Source organism: Narcine bancroftii, chromosome 3 (genome assembly GCF_036971445.1).
Source record: "Narcine bancroftii isolate sNarBan1 chromosome 3, sNarBan1.hap1, whole genome shotgun sequence".
Lineage (NCBI taxonomy): Eukaryota > Metazoa > Chordata > Chondrichthyes > Torpediniformes > Narcinidae > Narcine > Narcine bancroftii.
The window spans coordinates 202,091,240-202,112,954 of record NC_091471.1 but is presented as its reverse complement, the minus strand read 5'-3'; the positions used below and the strand labels follow the sequence as shown (position 1 = coordinate 202,112,954).

The 21,715-nt window shown below is 45.0% G+C and overlaps 1 protein-coding gene across 4 annotated transcripts in view; it reads left to right on the top strand.

The window, feature by feature from the left end:
- Positions 1-21,715, top strand: part of LOC138758025 (uncharacterized) — a 151,284-nt gene that overhangs the window by 74,763 nt on the left and 54,806 nt on the right. For all 4 annotated transcript variants that reach the window (XM_069926305.1, XM_069926303.1, XM_069926304.1 and 1 more), the window contains exon 3: positions 10,006-10,091. In XM_069926305.1, the coding sequence (XP_069782406.1) occupies positions 10,006-10,091 (86 nt within the window). The remainder of the gene's footprint in view (positions 1-10,005; positions 10,092-21,715) is intronic.

The window sequence follows — 21,715 nt, the reverse complement described above, 5'->3', positions numbered from 1 at the left end:
CATCAATGCAGTATCCATCTTTCAGAGGGAGATGGACCAAATGGTGGACAAGCACGGGCTGCTGGCCACATTCCCCTACCTCAACAATGTCACTTTCTGTGGCCACAATCTGCAGGACCATGACGCCAACCTCCGGAAATTCCTCCAGACACCAAAACTCTTAATCTTACCTACAAGGATAAATGTGTATTCCACACATCACACCTGGCTATACTCAGCTGCGTCATGGACAAGGGAGTTATTGGCCCTGATTCCGACTGCTTGCGCACCCTGTTGGAGCTCCCACTTACCCATAGCCTCAAGGCCCTGAAAATGTGCCTGGGGTTTTTCTCCTATTATGTCCAATGGTCCACAACTATGCAGATAAGGCCCACACCATCATGAAAGCCACCTCTTTTCCCCTGTCGGCAGAGGCCTGTGATGCCTTCAGCCACATAAAAGGTGATATTACCACTGTCAATGAATTTGCCCCGTTCCAGGTGGAGAACGATGCATCAGACTTTGCCCAGGCAGCAGACCCATACCATACCATTTTTCTCCCGCACGCTCCAAGGCCACGAGATCCAGCACTCCTCCATCGAGAAGGAGGCCCAGGCCATCATTGAGGTGGTACAGCACTGGAGGCACTATCTTGCCAGCAAATGATTTATCCTGCCAACTTCAAGTTCAACAAGTAGGGTAAAATCAACAATGAGAAGATTCTGAAGTTGAGAATCGAACTCTCCTCTTACCACTATGACATCTTGTACCGGCCCAGAAAGCACAATGAACCTTCGGATGCCCTGTCCCAAGAGACTTGCGCCAATGTGCAGATAACCGTTTACACTCTGACCTCTGCCATTCCAGTGTCACCATGTTCTACCATTTCATCAAAGCCCATAACCTCCCCTATTTGGTTGAGGATGTCAGGACAATGACTGGGAACTGTCAGCTTTGTCTGGAGTGCAAACCACACTCCACCTTTCCCACTTCCTCTGTCCAATACCCTATTGTTATTTAGTCAGAATAATGTGAACTATTTTGTAACTGTGTAAGAATACATCCTTCTCACTGTAATAACTGTAGTGCTCCACTATGGGCTGTTTATATATGTATATGTGAGTGTATGTGAACAGTTTCTTGAGATGGTGGAAGGCATCAGTAAGTAAAGTCTCTTTTGTTATTTGAATCTTACATCTCTATGTTATTTAAGAAGCCTCCCAACTAACACAGACATAACATTTTTCAGCCACTCCCCTTTTACCTGCCTTTATATATTTTATATCTCCCCTTCCTGCACTAGACTTGATAAGATCTCAACCCAAAATGCTGACTGACCATTTCTCACCATGGATACCACCTGATACCTTGAGCCCCTCCAGCCTCTCTTTGTTCACTTGAGGTTCTAGCAGCTACAGCTTTTATGTTTCTCATTGGCGAGTCCACATCTGGAATGCTCTGTGATAGTGGCCTCTTTATTTGAGGATGTTACTCGATTGGTCACTGTGCAGAAAAGGATTACTAGACTATTCCTTGGATGTGTGGATTGTTTCATGAGAGAAGTTTGGAGTTTAGAGTTTGGAAGAGAGAGGAACATATTAGATCCTGAGGAACCTTCATGGAGTGGATATAGAAAGGATATTTTCCCTTGTGTAAGAACCTAGTTAGTTATGCTGTTTGAAAATAAGGTGTGCTCAGTTAAGGCAGAGATGAGTAAAAAAAAATCTCTCAGCTGTTTATGAGTCCTTTGAATAGCAGTGAGTAGATGCAGAATCCTACAATGTCTCGAAGGTAGAGGTAGATAGATTCTTAAAAAGCAAAGACTGAAAGGTACTATGGATAGTAGGGAATGAGGAGTTGAGATCTGCCATTATTGAATATTTCCAAACACTCAGCCCTGAGGTATTTCCATGTTTGCTTCTGTTCTAAACAAATGGGATGAAAATGAGGAAGATAGAAAGTGAAGATACGGGAGCAAGAATACAGAATACCTTCTGTGGGAAAAGAGCCTAAGCATTTTCCAACACATTTTTGTAAAGCTCTTGGAATCACACTTTACACATGGATTTATGTCCCTGTGTACAGAAGTATAGGAGTTTAGGATGTAATTCAGTTGCACTAAGCTGGTCACCATGTATGAACTGTTTCTTGAACAGAAACCCACAGGATTTAATTTATCTCCTTCGGTAATATTTTCCAACCATCTGGGAAATCCAATCATGCAAACCGTTAATTAACTCATGTTAACAGCTATACAATCTCAGGAAATTTAGAAACAGTTGTTATTTATGTCTGCAGTGGGTAGAGGAGTGATAAATAAATTTCAGTATCATGAACGACAAACGTGTGGTTTGCAATTTTTTTTTACCTTCCATCTGAAACAGGAAATTCAGCTTAGTGTTCGCACTTAGCTTGCCCTTCTTTGTAATTTTTTTAAAAGTAAAACAAAAAGGGAGATCTCACATCAAACTAAATTATAAAAAAATTATTGGAAAACTGCTTTCATTATTAAAGTGACAAGGCAATAAGTCATAAAGAGGGGTTAACAATTTTGGTTTTTTTTTAATTTGTGCCTTTTTAACCACTCCCTTGAGGTTTTCCTGCTCAATATTTCATGCTGGGGGTATGAAAGCTGCTTTGGATTTCTTCTTGAACTCAATCATTTGCAAGAGACCTGTTCATGAGAGGAGGCTTCACTTCCACTCTCTCCGCAGGGCATGTCCTTGTTTTAACTGAGTTCCCATTGTGATGGCATAACATCAATTGGGAAATAGTTTAATGGTTATTGCTTGCCCAGCATTCTGAAACATTGCACAACAGAGCACAACATATTGTAGACTGAAACAAAAACAATGATGTAATCAGGTAAACCCATGTTCTTAAACAATAACAGTGAGCAGCACTGGAGTCAATATTTGAATCAACATCCAGAATCTAAATTTATTGTCATGAACAAGTCACAAAATGTGTTGGTTTGCAGCAGTATCATAATGAAAACGTTCATATAAACCACCTTATAACGATAATACACCACCTTACAACGATAATAAACCACCTAACAACGAATATACGCCACCTTACAACGATAATACGCCACCTTACAACGATAATACACCACTTAACAACGATAATACACCACTTAACAACGATAATACACCACCTTACAATGGTAATACACCATCTTACAATGATAGAAAACCATCTTACAACGATAATACGCCACCTTACAACGATAATACGCCACCTTACAACGATAATACGCCACCTTACAACGATAATACACCACTTAACAACGATAATACACCACTTAACAACGATAATACACCACCTTACAATGGTAATACACCATCTTACAATGATAGAAAACCATCTTACAACGATAATACGCCACCTTACAACGATAATACGCCACCTTACAATGATAATACGGCACTTTACAATGATAATACACCACCTTACAACGATAGAAGACCATCTTACAATGATAATATGCCACCTTACAATGATAATACGCCACCTTACAACGATAATATGCCACCTTACAACGATAGAAAACCACCTTACAACGATAATACACCACCTTACGATAATACACCACCTTACAACGATAGTAAACCATCTTACAACAATAATACGCCACCTTACAACGATAGTAAACCATCTTACAACGATAATACGCCACCTTACAATGATAATACACCACCTTACAGCAATAATACACCACCTAACAACAATAATACACCACCTAACAACAATAATACACCACCTTACAACGATAGTAAACCATCTTACAACGATAATACGCCACCTTAAAACGATAATACACCACCTTACAGCAATAATACACCACCTTACGATAGTAAACCATCTTACAACGATAATACGCCACCTTACAACGATAATACACCACCTTACAGCAATAATACACCACCTAACAACAATAATACACCACCTAACAACAATAATACACCACCTTACAACGATAGTAAACCATCTTACAACAATAATACACCACCTAACAATGATAATACACCACCTTACAACGATAATACACCACCTTTCAATGATAATGCACCACCTTTCAACAATAATGCACCACCTTTCAACAATAATGCACCACCTTACAACAATAATACACCACCTTACAACAATCATTCACCACCTTACAACAATAATACACCACCTTACAACAATATACACCACCTCACAACTATAGTACACCACCTTACAATGATAATACACCAACTTACAACGATAATACACCACCTTTCAATGATAATACACCACCTTTCAATGATAATACACCACCTTACAACAATAATGCACCACCTTTCAACAATAATGCACCACCTTACAACAATAATACACCACCTTACAACAATAATTCACCACCTTACAACAATAATACACCACCTTACAACAATAATACACCACCTTACAACAATAATACACCACCTTACAACAATATACACCACCTCACAACTATAGTACACCACCTTACAATAATAATAAACCACCTTACAACAATAATACACCACCTTACAACAATAATACACCACCTTACAACAATAATAAACCACTTTACAACAACAAATTTAACAAAAGTGCTGGAAAAGTAAGGCAGTGTCTTTGGTTCATTGATTATTCAGGAATCTGGTGGCAGCTGCAAAGAAGTTGTCCTTGTGTTGTTGAGTACTCATCTTTAGGCTTCTGTACCTTTTTCCTGATGGTAACAGAGTGAAGAGGGCATGGCCTGGGTGGTGGGGATCCTTGAGGATAGAGGCTGCTTTCTGCAGATACCGCCTCTTGTGCATGTCCTTGACAGAATGAAGTCTGGTTCTCGTGATGTCACAGGCTAAGTTAACAACCCTCTAGAGTTTATTCTTGTCCTGACCATTAGCACCTCCATACCAGACAGTGATGCAACCAGCCAGAATGCTCTCCATGGTACACCTATAGAAGTTTTTGAGAGTTTTTGGTTACATACCAAATCTCTTCAAATGCCTCATAAAGTATAGCTACTGGCAAGCATTCTTCATGATTGCATCAACATGGAGGTTCCAGGACAAATCCTCTGAGATGTTGGCACCCAGGAATTTAAAGCTCTTGACCCTCTCCACTGCTGAGCCCTCGACGAGGACTGGGTCATTTTCCCCTGAAATCCACAATCATCTCCTTGGCTTTGTTAACATTAACAGAAAGGTTGTTGTCTGCTGACTAGAGGAATGTGAGAACAAATGTCCATTCATTTGCATTTGACCACATGGAAATATTTCACAAATATCTACAGAAATGTCTCAAAGTCTTTCTTTAACACCCAAAATCCCATATTCTAGAGGAACTCCTCTGCCCACTTCAGTGAATTTCTCCCTCTTGTCTTCCATTTAATATTTTACCTTTAGTTCAATCTGACATTTTTACCTCTACTCCTGTTCATATTGAAATTCAGTTCAACATCACATTCACATACAGACAAGTCTGTCCTTAGCCTCGTCCATTGTGAAAGTGGGGTCAAACATAAACTTGAGGCACAACATATGATATTCTTCCTGGACAACTTTAAACTCAATGACATGAACATCAATGTTTCCAGTTTTGGTAATCCCTGCCTCTCTCTGGTCCTACTATTTCCAACTCTAGATCTTACTTTTCTCTCTAATCCCCTTCTCCAAGTGTTCTCTCCCTCTACCTGTCTCTCTCCCTCCTTTATCCCATTACCCTATCATCCCCTCATCTTTCCTAAGATTCTTCCCCACTCTTTTTCTCCCCTTTGATATACTTGATATCATCCCTGCTTACTTTACCCTGACCTGAAACATTGACCGATCACCTCTTCAATTGGTGCTGTCTGAACGTTGAATTCCTCCAGCCTCTCATTGTCTGTTCAAGTTGCCAGTATCTTCAGTTTTTGTGTTTCTCAGCTTGGTACTGTCCTACCCTCCAATCCTTTATTTTTTTAAAATATATTTTATTTATAGTTTTTCTACTCAAACTCCAACAATTGTCAATATCATTAATATCATTAACAACAATATCAACATTATTTACATTTCATACTTGTTAATTCCATACAAACTTTTCATAGAGTTTAAGTTCTTCTTTCCAATCCAGTTTATTCTTCACTTTCCCTGCATCCCTCATGAAATCTTTTTCTCTTACAATAATTAACTGACTCAACCACTGTCTTAATATTGGGAATCTCTTCCTTTATCTCTTTCAATTAAAAACAGCCAAAAATCAATGAACACAGTGAAAAATACAATATAATGTATTTGCACTAGTTACTTCCCAATACACTTTCAGTTCCCTGGTTTTTCAAGATCTTTCCATAACTGACTCCATGTTATGTATTCTTCTTTTCTTTGGCTTGGCTTCGCGGACGAAGATTTATGGAGGGGGTAAATGTCCACGTCAGCTGCAGGCTCGTTTGTGGCTGACAAGTCCGATGCGGGACAGGCAGACATGGTTGCAGCGGTTGCAGGGGAAAATTGGTTGGTTGGGGTTGGGTGTTGGGTTTTTCCTCTTTTGCCTTTTGTCAGTACTAAATATGACAAAAATTGCTATTACATATTTTACGCTGGATTTCCTTGAGGTGGTATCCAAGATCAAACAATCTTCAGCTTCTTTATGAATAACCATAAGGTCAGAGTTGGGTGCAGTCACTGAAGAGTATGGAATTTTCTATTCCATTTGGATCTCCTCAGATATTGAAGTAAACCACATCTCTAAGCAGCAAGATTTTGTCATGGGTAGCTTCTGTGTCACAGTTACGACAAAGACTGACTAACTCTATGTAGAAACCACCTAACTTTGACATCCATTACTCAAACCAATACCAACAAAATTCTTAACAAGAAATTCAACTGGATTGAGTGTGTAATCATTGTGTTGAAGTCAGTAGATCCTGGGCATTTTGCAGAGTGTATCACTTCCCAACTGTCGAATGATTTTTCGTCATTGACAAAGTGCAGGTCAGCATTATTGTGGAAAACTCTGTTCTTGCCTAGATGAGTGAAACTTCAATAATATTCAAGAGTCTCCACAAAATCCAGGATTGCAAGTGATGTGGGAAAATGTGACTGATAAGAATGCTCTGTGAACTGGCATAGATTCAATGGACCAAACGGTCTCCTTCTATGTCAAAAGAACATATGAGAAATATGAAGACTGAACAGCCTGTTTGACAGGCTCTCAATCCACCGACTTACTCATTCATACCTTTGACCATAACTGCCCACTAACTGAAAACACAATAACACGTGCTACCTTTAATCGCCAAAGCTTCCAGACCTATAAACTCAGCCATCCAGAAGTAAAATGCAAAACTCTCCAGACACCGTGGTTGAAGCAAAAGCAGTTCTCCTCTCCTCTCCATGACTCCCTTGTCCACTCATCTTTCCCCTTTTGCCACAGGAAGAGCAATACTTGTGCCCACTCCTTCTCTCTCACCATCATTCAGGGTCCCAAACAGGCCTTTCAAGTGAATCAGCACTTCACTCGCATATCCACGAGACTTATCTACTGCATTCGGTGCTCCCATTATGGTCTTCTTTAACATTGGAGAGACTGGATGCAGACTGGGAGATTGCTTTGCTGACCACCTTCACTCTGTTTGTATCAGTGACAGGGATCTCCCACTGGCAAACCATTTCAATTCTGCACCCCACTCCCACGCTGACATGTCTGTCCAAGGTCTTGTGTACTGTCAAACCAAGACCACCTGTAAAATGAAGGAGCAACATTTAACATAACATAACATAACAATTACAGCACGGAAACAGGCCATTAGGCCCTTCTAGTCCGCACCGAACCAAACACCCCTTTCTAGTCCCACCTCCCTGCACAATGCCCGTAACCCTCCATCTTCTTCTCATCCATAGACCTGTCCAACCTTTTCTTAAATAATACAATTGACTCTGCCGCCTCTATTTCTCCCGGAAGATCATTCCACACGGCTACCACTCTCTGAGTAAAGAAGTTCCCCCTCATGTTACCTCTAAACCTCTGCCCCTTAATCCTTAACTCATGTCCTCTTGTTTTAATCTTTCCTCCTCTTAACGGAAATAGTCTATCCATCGGGGCACTCTCTAACCAAATAGCATTAATATCAACTTTCTTGCTTGCCTACTTTCTGTTTTCCCTCCCTTCCCTTTCCCTCTGTCTTCATTCCTCCAGCTTTCCAGCCCCTTCCCTCTCCATTCACATACCCATCCCTCCTCCCCCTGCTTGCTGGTGTGCCTTCCCTCCCTTATCCACCTGTTACCTCCTGCCTTTGGGACTGTGCTCCCCCTCCTGCCCCACTCCCTCCCCACCTTTTTGCTCTGGCGCCTGCCTACAATTTGCTCATGCCTTGATGCAGGGCTCAAGCCCAAAACATTGGTTATGTATCTTTATCTTTGCTATATAAAGGACACTGCTTGACCTGCTGAACTTCTCCAGCATTGTGTTTTTAAGTCAGTCACCTGGATAGGAAAGGACAGATGGCAAATATAGAATGCCAATAGCTATAGATTCCTTTTCCATTTTCCCATTATCCTGACTAAAAAATATATTGCTGTTTGTTTGTTGCTGTTGGGTCTAAGTTTTGGACCTGCCAATCATCAGATAGCGTGAGTATCTTTATTAGCAGAAATTTAAGATGGTAGGTCAAGAAAGTGATAAAGGCTGACCTTGCTAGAGAATGCTATCTCCCAAGATAAAACATAAGTGAAGCATTTTAAAAACCACCACCTCCCAATGGGTCCTGGGCAGCAAGAGGTTATGCCCCTGAAGCAGATACCAGGAAGTTGGTCTTGCTCTCCATGGGCAGACGTTAGAGGACCTTCTCGCCAGTTTATTGATCACCCACATAATTCCGATAAATAACAGAAGTAATTCTTTCTGGCATTGTTGCTGTCATAACATTACCAGTTCCCACCAATATAACGTAAGTATTTTGTTTGGAACGATGATAACCTGATGAGAAATCTACCACAAGTGGGAAGATTCTTGCTCATGTGGAAAAGATGAATAGTTATTCACATCCTGCCATCTTGCTGCTTTGAGCAAATGGAAAAGAGTCAAGATGATGCCTGTAAACTTCAATGCATTAACTCTGCTGAGTCTAAGTCCTCAATCCTGTTTTAGCATCACACACAGTTTCTTTATGAAGCAAGAGGCACCTGGACCCAACAATTTACCATCAGAAGGTATATATTGTCTCATGGAAATAAAAGCTAAAGGGATAAATAATTGATATTTATTCCCTATTTTAACTCAATTAGGTATACTTTTGCAGAGATTTAATTTTTAAAAACATTTATTTAAATTTAGACATACAGCGCAGTAACAGACCCTTGGCCCCATGAGTCCGTACCATCTAATTACACCTGATTAACCTATTCCCCCAGTACGTTTTGCGAACAGTGGGAGGAAACTGGATGCCCTGGGCAGACACAGGGAGAACAGACAGCGTGGGATTGATTCGAACCCCCTGTCCCGTCTGCTGGGGTTGAAATGGTGTTGAGCTATCAGCTTTGCTAACTGTGCCACTCAAAACAATTTCTGTCTTTTATTTTGTTCTAATGTACCTGTTCGTCTGCAGCAAGTAAGAGTTTTGGTGCAGATGTACACTACATAATGCATGTAATAACAAGCTATGGTCATTATTATTATCAGATCATTTCATAAGTTTGTTAGGCTATGCAAAATATACACCAGTTTTATTAAGTGATGGTAAGTATGATTGAACACATGCTGTGTATCCTCAGAAAATACTGTCTGCCATTTCCCTGTATTAGTTGTCATTGAAATTATCCCTTGATGGGATTTAAATCCACATTAATTTCAATTTTGGTTTGAACTTCCAGGTTCTTGGTCCATTATGGCATGAGACTTTACTCAAGTTATTTTGGACAGACAACATCTTTTTCATTAAAAATGTGGAGAGGGGAAACCTTTAAAACAGAATGCCATCAGCCTAAAGTTAGGCCCGTGTCCAATATTTCTGATTTATTATTAATCGCTTTGTTTTTCTCCTCTCTTTAGAGCTCACCTTAATCATTGCAATCTCTATTGTCATGCTGATTACCATTTTACTTCTGATGGCATTTTGGGTGCACAAAAGGAAACGTGTAAGTGAATTTACTCTTCAAATTACAAATGTTTGTGCATTGAAAGGCTTTGATCAACATAGTATTCTATAATGAGTAAAACATAATTGAGACAGCACAGAAACAGGCCCTTTGGCCCATCTTGTCCATGCTAACCAAAACATTGTTCCATCTGCCTGCATTTGGCCCAAGTCTTCCTAAACTTTTCTTATCCATATAAACTGTGCAGGTCTCTTTGAAACATCATCATTATAACCACTTCCTCTGCAGCTCATTCCAAAGATCCACTACCTTCTATATGAAAATGTTGCTCATTAGGTCCTTTAAAACCTTTTGGCTTAAGCCCGTGCCTTCTAGTGTTAGTTTCCCCTGAGATGGGAAATCCACCTTATCCATGACCCACATCATTTTATAAACCTATATAAGGTCATCTTTTACCCTCCTCATTCCAACAAAGATATTTCCAGCCAATGCCTCTCTTTGTAACTAAAGCCCTTCAGTCCAAACAAGATTCTTGTGAAACTTTACTGAACTTTCTGCAGCTTAATCACATCCTTCCTAAAGAATTGTGCACAATATTCCAGGACCGGACATATCTGAGTTAAATTCCAACTGCCATCCCTGTGCCCCTCTAAACTCACATTCCACCTTAAGCAATCCCTGTGATTAGTAGGGATTATTTAAAGTGGTATGTGGGTGGAAAGAAAAAGTTTGAAAACCACTGTTTTAATCGTACCTAATTGACTCGTTATGTGCCCAGTTTCAGAACTCCAAAGGAAATGGGACAATGACAATTTTTCTCAAGCAAAATATTTCAGTAACAATTGGGTCTAGAGCAGTGATTCTCAACCTTCCCTTCCCACTCACATACCACTTTAAGCAATCCCTTACCAATTACGAGCACTTATGGCATAAGGTGGAATGTGAGTTTGGGGGGGTGGGGGGCAGTTTGAACACTACTGTTCTAGATCCTGTTGTAGCCTTGAACAACCTTATTCACTGTTCATGACACCACCATTTTTGGTGCTTGTTTAAATTTACTAATCATGCCATCTAAAGTGTTAAAATACTGTTTATGGTAGACATCTGGGGACCTAGCACTGAACCTTATGCCATATCGCAGGTCACAGTCCTTCAACGTTCACTACCACTCCTTGACTCCTTCCATCAAGTGAACTTGCCCTGTGATCTGACCTTCTGGACCAGTCTATCATGCTGCATCTTGTCAAAACTCTTGTAGACTTGATTATCCTTTCTAAGAGCAGATAGATCTTTCCCCAGCAATTATTTCCATTCTTTCCATCATTATGCACCTGAAGATCACCAACACCTCTACTTCGGTAAAATTGATACATTTCAGGATATTGTTGCTTTCTTCTCTGAATTCCTCAGCCTCTGTGAGCTTTTCCACAGTAAATACAGATAAAGAATAAGTCAAAGAGGGTAGTGAAACGTCATGGTGAAATGAAGAATATTATTTAAGACCTCACCCTTCTCCTGTTGCTCCAAACATAGAAATTTAAGATCAAGTTTGTTATTGTCATACAATTGTACAAGTTCAACTGAATGAAAGAGTGTTCTTCTGTCCTTGGAGTAAAAACATGGAAACACATATACCGGTATAGACATATATACAGTAAAATTCCTGAATTCAAGCAATCAGTAGCCTCAAGTACCAGCAAAAAAATTCAAGGAAAATAAATTTAAAAATTAAAATAGATAAGAATAAAATAATAGATAAAAATATATAAGTTTAAACTTGTACATGTTCTCTGAAGTAACACATAGTCCTTTAATGAAGATGCAAGCAAATATTCAGCCAGTTTAGTGCCTTGGTTATGCTTTTCTGGTAGTAATGGTTTGATGACTATATGATTATTAACCTGTCAAAAATGTCTATCGACCATGAGGTTACCAGAAGGAAGCAATTTTGAATATGTGATTACAGACACAATGATAATTAAAAGATTTATAACAAACATGTACATCAAACTGCAAGAGAAAGAGAACGAGGAAACAAGCTGTAAACCCAAACAAAAATGGGAACAAGATCTAAACATAAAGATAAAGAATGAAACATGCGAAAAGCTATGCTCCGGAACTATGAGAAATACAATAAACACGACGTTATGCATGATACAATATAATTGGTTACACAGGCTATACACCACGCCCCAAAAGTGACCTGGGTTCGAATACAGCACTGTCTGCAGGGTGTTTTTACATTCTTCCTGGGTCTACATGCATTTCTTCAAAATCTACAGGATTTGTAGGTTAACTGGGGTATTTGGGTGGCACAGGCTTGGGGGCTGGAAGAGCCTGTTACCAGGCTGTCCACGCCGCCCAAATTACATGCCATTAACCTACACCCTGGTACATTTTTGAAGGGTGGAAGGAAACTAGAGCCCCCAGAGAAAACCCATACATGACATAGGGAGGACATACAAACTCCTTACAGATAGCCCGGGATTCGAACCCATGTCCAATCCTGATTGCTGGCACAGTAAAGGTGTTGCGCTAACTGCTAGGCCAACCATGCAGTCCAATTATGTCTTAAATAAATTTAAAATAATGTATATATATATATATATATATATATATATATCCTCATCCCAATGCCATGTTTCATACCATGATTTGACAATGAATGTTATTTGGCTGGATAGCTGCAAGAGAGTTGAGCTGAGGTCAGTTGTGTTTTCAGCTAATGCACATACTTGCACTTTCAGCAAGGGCGGTTGTGGTCAATAGGGGAAAATATAGGAATGTTATTTGAAATTAAACATGAGCATAGACTCGAGAATTGAAGCCACGATGTGGTGAATTCATTCTTCCCACTGGATGTAGGAATGGCTTTATTATTGCAATTTCAGTTCATTTCCTTCAGAACTCTGGAAGATGAGCAATAGCTCAATAGCAATAGCTCAATTTCACCCTTCTGGATATCTATTCATTGCATATACACCATGCAATAAAAAAGATGCGTAGGAGAAACAGAATTTCTCCCGTCATGATGCACATTTTCAAAAGAAAGTCATTGCAACTGTTAAAAGCTGCTGGTGAAGTGAATAGAGTCTGAAGTTCGTACCTCTCTTATGATAGAAAAATCGGCCTGTGTTTGCTGTCGTTACACCTCGAAGCAGACAGAAACATCTGGAATGTGGACCAATGCCATTACATGTAAAAGCCCAGAAGCCACCGTCGGTGTTCCCTGCTCTACCACAGAATATGTTGTGTTTTGCAGCCATCTATCGTGCAATCCTCAGAAATCAGTGGCCTCATAGCAACGTCAGGAATTTATAAACTATTTGAAGAAATGTAGAGTCAGAAGGAGATTCTTGTAGCTCACATGACTGTTACTGGCATTTTGTAAGAGCATCTAGTCAATCCTATTCTCCAGCTCTTTTCTACACGAATGCAATTTCATTCCCATTTAAGTACTTCCCCTTGATATATTCTGCATCGATCACTCTGTCTAACAGCACATTTGTGTGAACTCATAGAAACACGTTGGGGCAGTACTAATCACTCCATACAACCTTGATTGACCTCAAAACTTGCCGATTCTCCCAAATACAAGAAAATGATGGGGAATCCCTCTCAACAGACTCTGGCAGGGGATGTGATAGTTCATTGTCTGCAAACCTAATACCAGACTCCTGGAACAGGCATTCTGGTGTCCTTCCTTGAACCCTGTTGCTGAGATTTCCAGGAGGACAGAGAGAATACTTTGAAGATGTTCTCATAAGTCTCCCTAAAAACATGCAGCACCTGCAGTGACTCAAGGAAATCCCTGACCCATACCACTAAAATGGAGAAGGAAGATTTAGGATGACATTGAGAATTTTGTCCATTTGTCTTGAGCTCACAGAAACCTCATCTACCAAGCCCTCCTGCATGGTTCTCTACCATGGTAGCACAGTGGTGAAGTGGTTAGTTGTAATGTGAGTTGTTTTTAAAGTGAGGCTGGGAGGGGTTTACTTCCTGTCTCTCTTCTTTACTTCCTGTGTGCCTTGTATATAGCTTGGAGCCCATGAAGCCTGCAGTCAAGAAATAACAGACCAAGAAGATATCTATGTGGACTTGCTGCTCCAGATAAAGTTTTTTTTAGTTTGAAATTGTCAAGTGGTTCTTTCTCAAAGTAGAAGTTTCCACATATTTTTAGCGATGAGGTGAACTGGTTTTATGGAAGTGTTGACCCATTTTGAACTGGGGCTGTGTGTTTAGATAGCTATGTTTGGGATTATTGGTGAACTTGTGGAAGGAAATGAGGATTGTCCAGAGTATGATGAAAGGATAGGATGCTTTTTCTATGCTAATGGAAATGCAGAGGAGGCTGAGGAGCGCTCTATTCACCTGAGTGTTTGTGGGGCAAAGACTTTTAAGTTGATAAGGAACTTAGCCACACAGTAGAAACCGGGATCCATTTGATGAACTGGTCAAGCTCATGGGGAACCACCACAATCCAAAACTTTCTGCGATAGTCCAACAGTTTAAGCCTTTTCGGGAAGCCAAGTCAGTCTATGGCCCGTTTTGTGGCCGAGCTTCGGCAGCTATTGGGGCATTGTGATATCGAGGCAGTTTTGGATGATGTGCCCTGTGATATGTCGGTATGTGGTATTAATAATGGTGCCATGAAATGCCACTTGTTGGGAGAAACCCCACTGCTGACTTTCAAGAAAGCCCTAGAGATTGTCCAAGGCATGGAGATGGTGACTGATAATGCCAAGGATATCCAGAAAGGACACGGGGGTCACAGTCAGCAACAATGTACCAAGTCAGGAGGGAGACTGGTATACAGGCAAAGTGTGGAATGTTTTTGATGTGGAGGGATGTGTTATGCAAATGAGTGCAAATTCAAAGACACTGTCTGCTACGGTTGTGGCAAAAAGGGACATTTAGGTAAGAAGTGCAGGAGTAGAAAGGGTAAGGCTAAGCCTGGGCAGGGGAAAGCTTAACGGGCTCTGGCAGCCACACATTACCCGAAGAAGCAGATGAAGAGACAGCGTGTACTTACAATATATGGAAACAGATGAGGAACCACCTGAACCATATTCTGTCACAGTCTCTGTCAGGGGAAAGGATACAAAATTTGAGATTCATTCAGGGGCCACAGCATCGGTCATTAGTAAGGAGATCTACAGGAGAACAAGGGGGTCCAACCTGCCTCCTATCAGGCCATCAAAGCTCAAACTCAGAACCTATACAGGGAAGCACATATCTCATTTAGGGGTGTTATATGTAGGTATTTCAACCAAGGATCAGAAGATGGAAGCCAGGCTGGTTATAGCTAAGGTTAGTGGGCCAAGTCTTTTGCACCGCGATTGACTTTGCAAAATACAGCTCAACTGGCATAAAATTAAGTATGTACACATGGCGGAGGATATTCTACACTGGTACAGTGATGTACTAGAGATGAGCTGGGGACATTGAAGGGTGTGACAGTGAAACTCACTGTTGACCCTGAGGCCACACCATGTTATATTTAAGTACAGGGTGGTGGTCTACGCCATGAAAGTCAAGGTCAAGGAGGAGCTGAAACGTTTACAGCGATTGGACATCATTGATTCCGTCCAGTTTTCAAGGTGGGCAGCTCCCATTGTTCCAGTTTACAGAGAATCAGGTCTCTAAGCTGGAGGAGAACCCATTGCCATGGGTCGATGATCTGTTCGCAACCCTGTCAGGGAGTAAGCTATTCACCAAGCTCACCAAGCTGGATATGAGCCACGCTTACTAACAGCTGCTGCTCGACAAGGATTCAAAGGAGTCTTTGGCTTGGCTTCGCGGACGAAGATTTATGGAGGGGGTAAAAAGTCCACGTCAGCTGCAGGCTCGTTTGTGGCTGACAAGTCCGATGCGGGACAGGCAGACACGATTGCAGCGGTTGCAAGGGAAAATTGGTTGGTTGGGGTTGGGTGTTGGGTTTTTCCTCCTTTGCCTTTTGTCAGTGAGGTGGGCTCTGCGGTCTTCTTCAAAGGAGGTTGCTGCCCGCCAAACTGTGAGGCGCCAAGATGCACGGTTTGAGGTGTTATCAGCCCACTGGCGGTGATCAATGTGGCAGGCACCAAGAGATTACTTTAGGCAGTCCTTGTACCTTTTCTTTGGTGCACCTCTGTCACGGTGGCCAGTGGAGAGCTCGCCATATAACACGATCTTGGGAAGGCGATGGTCCTCCATTCTGGAGACGTGACCCATCCAGCGCAGCTGGATCTTCAGCAGCGTGGACTCGATGCTGTCGACCTCTGCCATCTCGAGTACTTCGAGGTTAGGGGTGTAAGCGCTCCAATGGATGTTGAGGATGGAGCGGAGACAACGCTGGTGGAAGCGTTCTAGGAGCCGTAGGTGGTGCCGGTAGAGGACCCATGATTCGGAGCCGAACAGGAGTGTGGGTATGACAACGGCTCTGTATACGCTTATCTTTGTGAGGTTTTTCAGTTGGTTGTTTTTCCAGACTCTTTTGTGTAGTCTTCCAAAGGCGCTATTTGCCTTGGCGAGTCTGTTGTCTATCTCATTGTCGATCCTTGCATCTGATGAAATGGTGCAGCCGAGATAGGTAAACTGGTTGACCGTTTTGAGTTTTGTGTGCCCGATGGAGATGTGGGGGGGCTGGTAGTCATGGTGGGGAGCTGGCTGATGGAGGACCTCAGTTTTCTTCAGGCTGACTTCCAGGCCAAACATTTTGGCAGTTTCCGCAAAGCAGGACGTCAAGCGCTGAAGAGCTGGCTCTGAATGGGCAACTAAAGCGGCATCATCTGCAAAGAGTAGTTCACGGACAAGTTTCTCTTGTGTCTTGGTGTGAGCTTGCAGGCGCCTCAGATTGAAGAGACTGCCATCCGTGCAGTACCGGATGTAAACAGCGTCTTCATTGTTGGGGTCTTTCATGGCTTGGTTCAGCATCATGCTGAAGAAGATTGAAAAGAGGGTTGGTGCGAGAACACAGCCTTGCTTCACGCCATTGTTAATGGAGAAGGGTTCAGAGAGCTCATTTCTGTATCTGACCCGACCTTGTTGGTTTTCGTGCAGTTGGATAATCATGTTAAGGAACTTTGGGGGACATCCGATGCGCTCTAGTATTTGCCAAAGCCCTTTCCTGCTCACGGTGTCGAAGGCTTTGGTGAGGTCAACAAAGGTGATGTAGAGTCCTTTGTTTTGTTCTCTGCACTTTTCTTGGAGCTGTCTGAGGGCAAAGACCATGTCAGTGGTTCCTCTGTTTGCGCGAAAGCCGCACTGTGATTCTGGGAGAATATTCTCGGCGACACTAGGTATTATTCTATTTAGTAGAATCCTAGCGAAGATTTTGCCTGCAATGGAGAGCAACGTGATTCCCCTGTAGTTTGAGCAGTCTGATTTCTCGCCTTTGTTTTTGTACAGGGTGATGATGGTGGCATCACGAAGATCCTGAGGCAGTTTACCTTGGTCCCAACAAAGCTTGAAAAACTCATGCAGTTTGGCATGCAGAGTTTTGCCGCCAGCCTTCCAGACTTCTGGGGGGATTCCATCCATACCTGCTGCTTTGCCACTTTTCAGTTGTTCGATTGCCTTATATGTCTCATCCAGGGTGGGAACCTCATCCAGCTCTAGCCTTAGGGGCTGTTGAGGGAGCTGGAGCAGGGCGGAATCTTGGACTGAGCGGTTGGCACTGAAAAGAGATTGGAAGTGTTCTGACCATCGGTTGAGGATGGAGATCTTGTCGCTGAGGAGGACTTTGCCGTCTGAGCTGCGCAGCGGGCTTTGGACTTGGGGTGAGGGGCCGTACACAGCCTTTAGAGCCTCGTAGAAACCTCTGAAGTCGCCAATGTCCGCGCTGAGCTGGGTTCGTTTGGCGAGGCTAGTCCACCACTCATTTTGGATCTCCCAGAGTTTGCGCTGAAGATGGCTGCATGCGCGACGGAAGGCTTGTTTCTTCTCTGGACAGGACGGCTTTGTAAGGTGAGCCTGGTGGGCAGCTCGCTTCTTTGCCAGCAGCTCCTGGATTTCCTGGCTGTTTTCGTCAAACCAGTCCTTGTTTTTCCTGGAGGAGAAGCCCAGTACCTCTTCAGTGGATTGCAGTATGGTAGTCTTCAACTGATCCCAGAGGGTTTCAGGGGACGGGTCCGTGAGGCGGGTTGCAACGTCGAGCTTTGCTTTGAGGTTTGCCTGGAAGTTTCCTCTCGCTTCGTCTGACTGCAGGTTTCCAACATTGAACCTCTTTCTGGGGGCTTTATTGTTCCTGGGCTTTGGCTTGAAGTGAAGGTTGAGCTTGCAGCGAACCAGCCGGTGGTCAGTGTGGCATTCCGCGCTAGGCATGACCCTGGTGTGGAGCACATCTTGTTTGTCACTTTCTCGCACCAGGATGTAGTCCAGGAGGTGCCAGTGTTTGGATCGGGGATGCATCCAGGTGGTCTTAAGGCTGTCCCTCTGCTGAAAAAGGGTGTTTGTAATGACAAGTCGCTGTTCTGCGCAGAGCTCCAACAGGAGGCTCCCATTGTCGTTGCACTTGCCGATGCCATGCTTGCCCAGGATTCCTGGCCAGGTTTCTGAGTCTTTGCCGACACGAGCGTTGAAGTCGCCCAGGATGACAACCTTGTCGGCTGTAGGGGTACGTTGGATGAGGTTGCGCAGGTCGGTGTAGAACTTGTTCTTTTCTGCTGGTTCCGCCTGGAGGGTTGGAGCATAGACACTGATGAGGGTGATGTGACGCTTGTTTTGAAGTGGGAGTCGCATGGACATGATTCGGTCCGAGAGGCCGGTCGGAAGGTTTTCGAGTTTGGAGGCAATGAAGCTCTTGACCATGAAGCCTACACCAGATAGGCGTCGTTCATCCGAAGGCTTGCCAGACCAGTAGAGTGTGTAGCCCGCTCCGCGTTCTTGGAGGCTGCCTACATCTGCCAGGCGGACTTCACTGAGAGCGGCTATGTCGATGTCAAGTCTTAGGAGTTCATGTGCAATGAGGGCAGACCGACGTTCAGGTCGGTGGCTGTCAGCCTTGTCTTGCATGGTTCTGATGTTCCAGCATGCTAGCTTGAGTTTGTGAGCATCTTTTGAGGGGGAGAACGTGGAGGGGGAGGACGTGGAGGGGGAGGACGTGGAGGGGGAGGACGTGGAGGGGGAGGACGTGGAGGGGGAGGACGTGGAGGGGGAGGACGTGGAGGGGGAGGACGTGGAGGGGGAGGACGTGGAGGGGGAGGACGTGGAGGGGGAGGACGTGGAGGGGGAGGACGTGGAGGGGGAGGACGTGGAGGGGGAGGACGTGGAGGGGGAGGACGTGGAGGGGGAGGACGTGGAGGGGGAGGACGTGGAGGGGGAGGACGTGGAGGGGGAGGACGTGGAGGGGGAGGACGTGGAGGGGGAGGACGTGGAGGGGGAGGACGTGGAGGGGGAGGACGTGGAGGGGGAGGACGTGGAGGGGGAGGACGTGGAGGGGGAGGACGTGGAGGGGGAGGACGTGGAGGGGGAGGACGTGGAGGGGGAGGACGTGGAGGGGGAGGACGTGGAGGGGGAGGACGTGGAGGGGGAGGACGTGGACCTGTCCTCGGGCCTGCGCAAAGGAGCTTTTAGGTGGAGTGCAGTGCGCGCAGTACTGGCCCCACCCTTTACACCCATGGTTCGTGTGCCGTGGCCAAGCAAGCTGGGACGTGGCAGCGAGGTCCTTGGGACGTAGGTTTTATATCAGAGTGGCCTTCTCCTATGCAGGTTTCTTACCCGGGCTGGAGGGGCCTGCCTCCCCTCCTAGGTCGGTCCATACTGCCCGGACCGGGGCCGAGGCCGCCGCAGTTCACCCTGTGCCTGGATTGGGGCCGCTGCCTCCCACTCTCTGCCCGGATCGGGGCCTTCGCCTGCCCCACTCGACCGAGGCCGGGGCCGCCGTCTCCCCCTTGCTCCTGCCCGGATCGGGGCCGCCGCCGTCTACCCTTCGCCCGGACCGGGGCCGGGGCCGCTGCTGCTCTCCCTGTGCCCAGACTGGGGCCGCCGCCTCCCACTCCCTGTCCGGACCGGGGCCTCCGCCTGCCTCACTCGACCGAAGCCGGGGCCGCCGTCTCCCCCTTGCTCCTGCCCGTATCGGGGCCGCCGCCATCTACCCTTCGCCCGGACCGGGGCCGGGGCCGCTGCTGCTCTCCCTGTGCCTGGACTGGGGCCGCCGCCTCCCACTCCCTGCCCGGACCGGGGCCTCCGCCTGCCTCACTCGACCGAGGCCGGGGCCGCCGTCTCCCCCTTGCTCCTGCCCGTATCGGGGCCGCCGCCGTCTACCCTTCGCCCGGACCGGGGCCGGGGCCGCTGCTGCTCTCCCTGTGCCTGGATTGGGGCCGCCGCCTCCCACTCCCTGCCCGGACCGGGGCCTCCGCCTGCCTCACTCGACCGAGGCCGGGGCCGCCGTCTCCCCCTTGCTCCTGCCCGTATCGGGGCCGCCGCCGTCTACCCTTCGCCTGGACCGGGGCCGGGGCCGCTGCTGCTCTCCCTGTGCCTGGATTGGGGCCGCCGTCTCCCACTCCCTGCCCGGACCGGGGCCTCCGCCTGCCTCACTCGATACGGGGCCCTCACTCCTGCCTCACTCGATATCGGCGGCCCCAATACGGGCAGGAGCAAGGGGGAGACGGCGGCCCCGGCCTCGGTCGATTCAAAGGAGTACATCACAATTAACACACTTAAGGGATTACTTAAATACAATCGCCTGGAGCTTGAAATGGCGTCCAGCCACGCCACTTTCCAAAGGACAAGGATGCCTTGCTGCCGGGGATTCCACATGCAGTGGTCTATCTGGATGATATTCTGATCAAGGGGACCATGAAGGTGGAGCATCTGGCTAACTTGGAACAGATGCTGAAGAGGCTCTCAGATGCAGAGATGCAATTGAAATGTGACAAATGTGTGTTCCTGGCACCAAATGTGACCTACTTTGGACACAAGATCGCAGCTGAGGGGTTCTGCCTGGTGGAGAGCTATTAAGGAGGTTCCAAACCTAAAGGGTGTCATGGATCTTAGATCATTTTTGGACATGGTGAATTATTATGGCAAGTTTCTTCCTGACCTCGCAAGGGTTATGGTCCCACTGTACAATTTGTTGCACAATAGAACCAAATGGCAGTGGAGTGAAGAGCAGGAGGAAGCTTTCAAGGATGTGAAAGAACTCATCTCCTCAGTGAAGCTGCTGGGTCACTATGACCCAGATAAGGAGATCGCCCTTTCATGTGGGACCTCATCCTATGGAGTAGGGGCAGTTCTCTCACATGTAATGGAGGACTGTTCAGAGAAGCCTACTGGTTTTGGTTCACGTACCCTGACAGCTGCTGAGAAGGGATATACACAAAGAAGGTCTGGCCATTGTTTGTGTTGTCAAACATTTTCTTCAGTACCTTTATGGACAATTTATACGGATCATAAACCACTGATGAGCCTGCTCAGTGAGACAAGATGCATCCACAGCTAATCTCAGCTAGGATACAGTGATGGGCTCTCACATTGTCAGCCTTCCAGTACACTATTGTGTACAGAGCAGGTGGAGATATTGCAAACTGAGTCGTTTACCTTTACTGGAGACACCGGATATTCCATGCGTGCTTCCAGAGATGGTGTTTTCATTGGAAAGGCTGTCAGAGACACCTGTAAAGACGACTCAGATAAAGCAGTGGACAGAGAGGGACCCAATCCTGTCTCATGTCAAGTCTTTG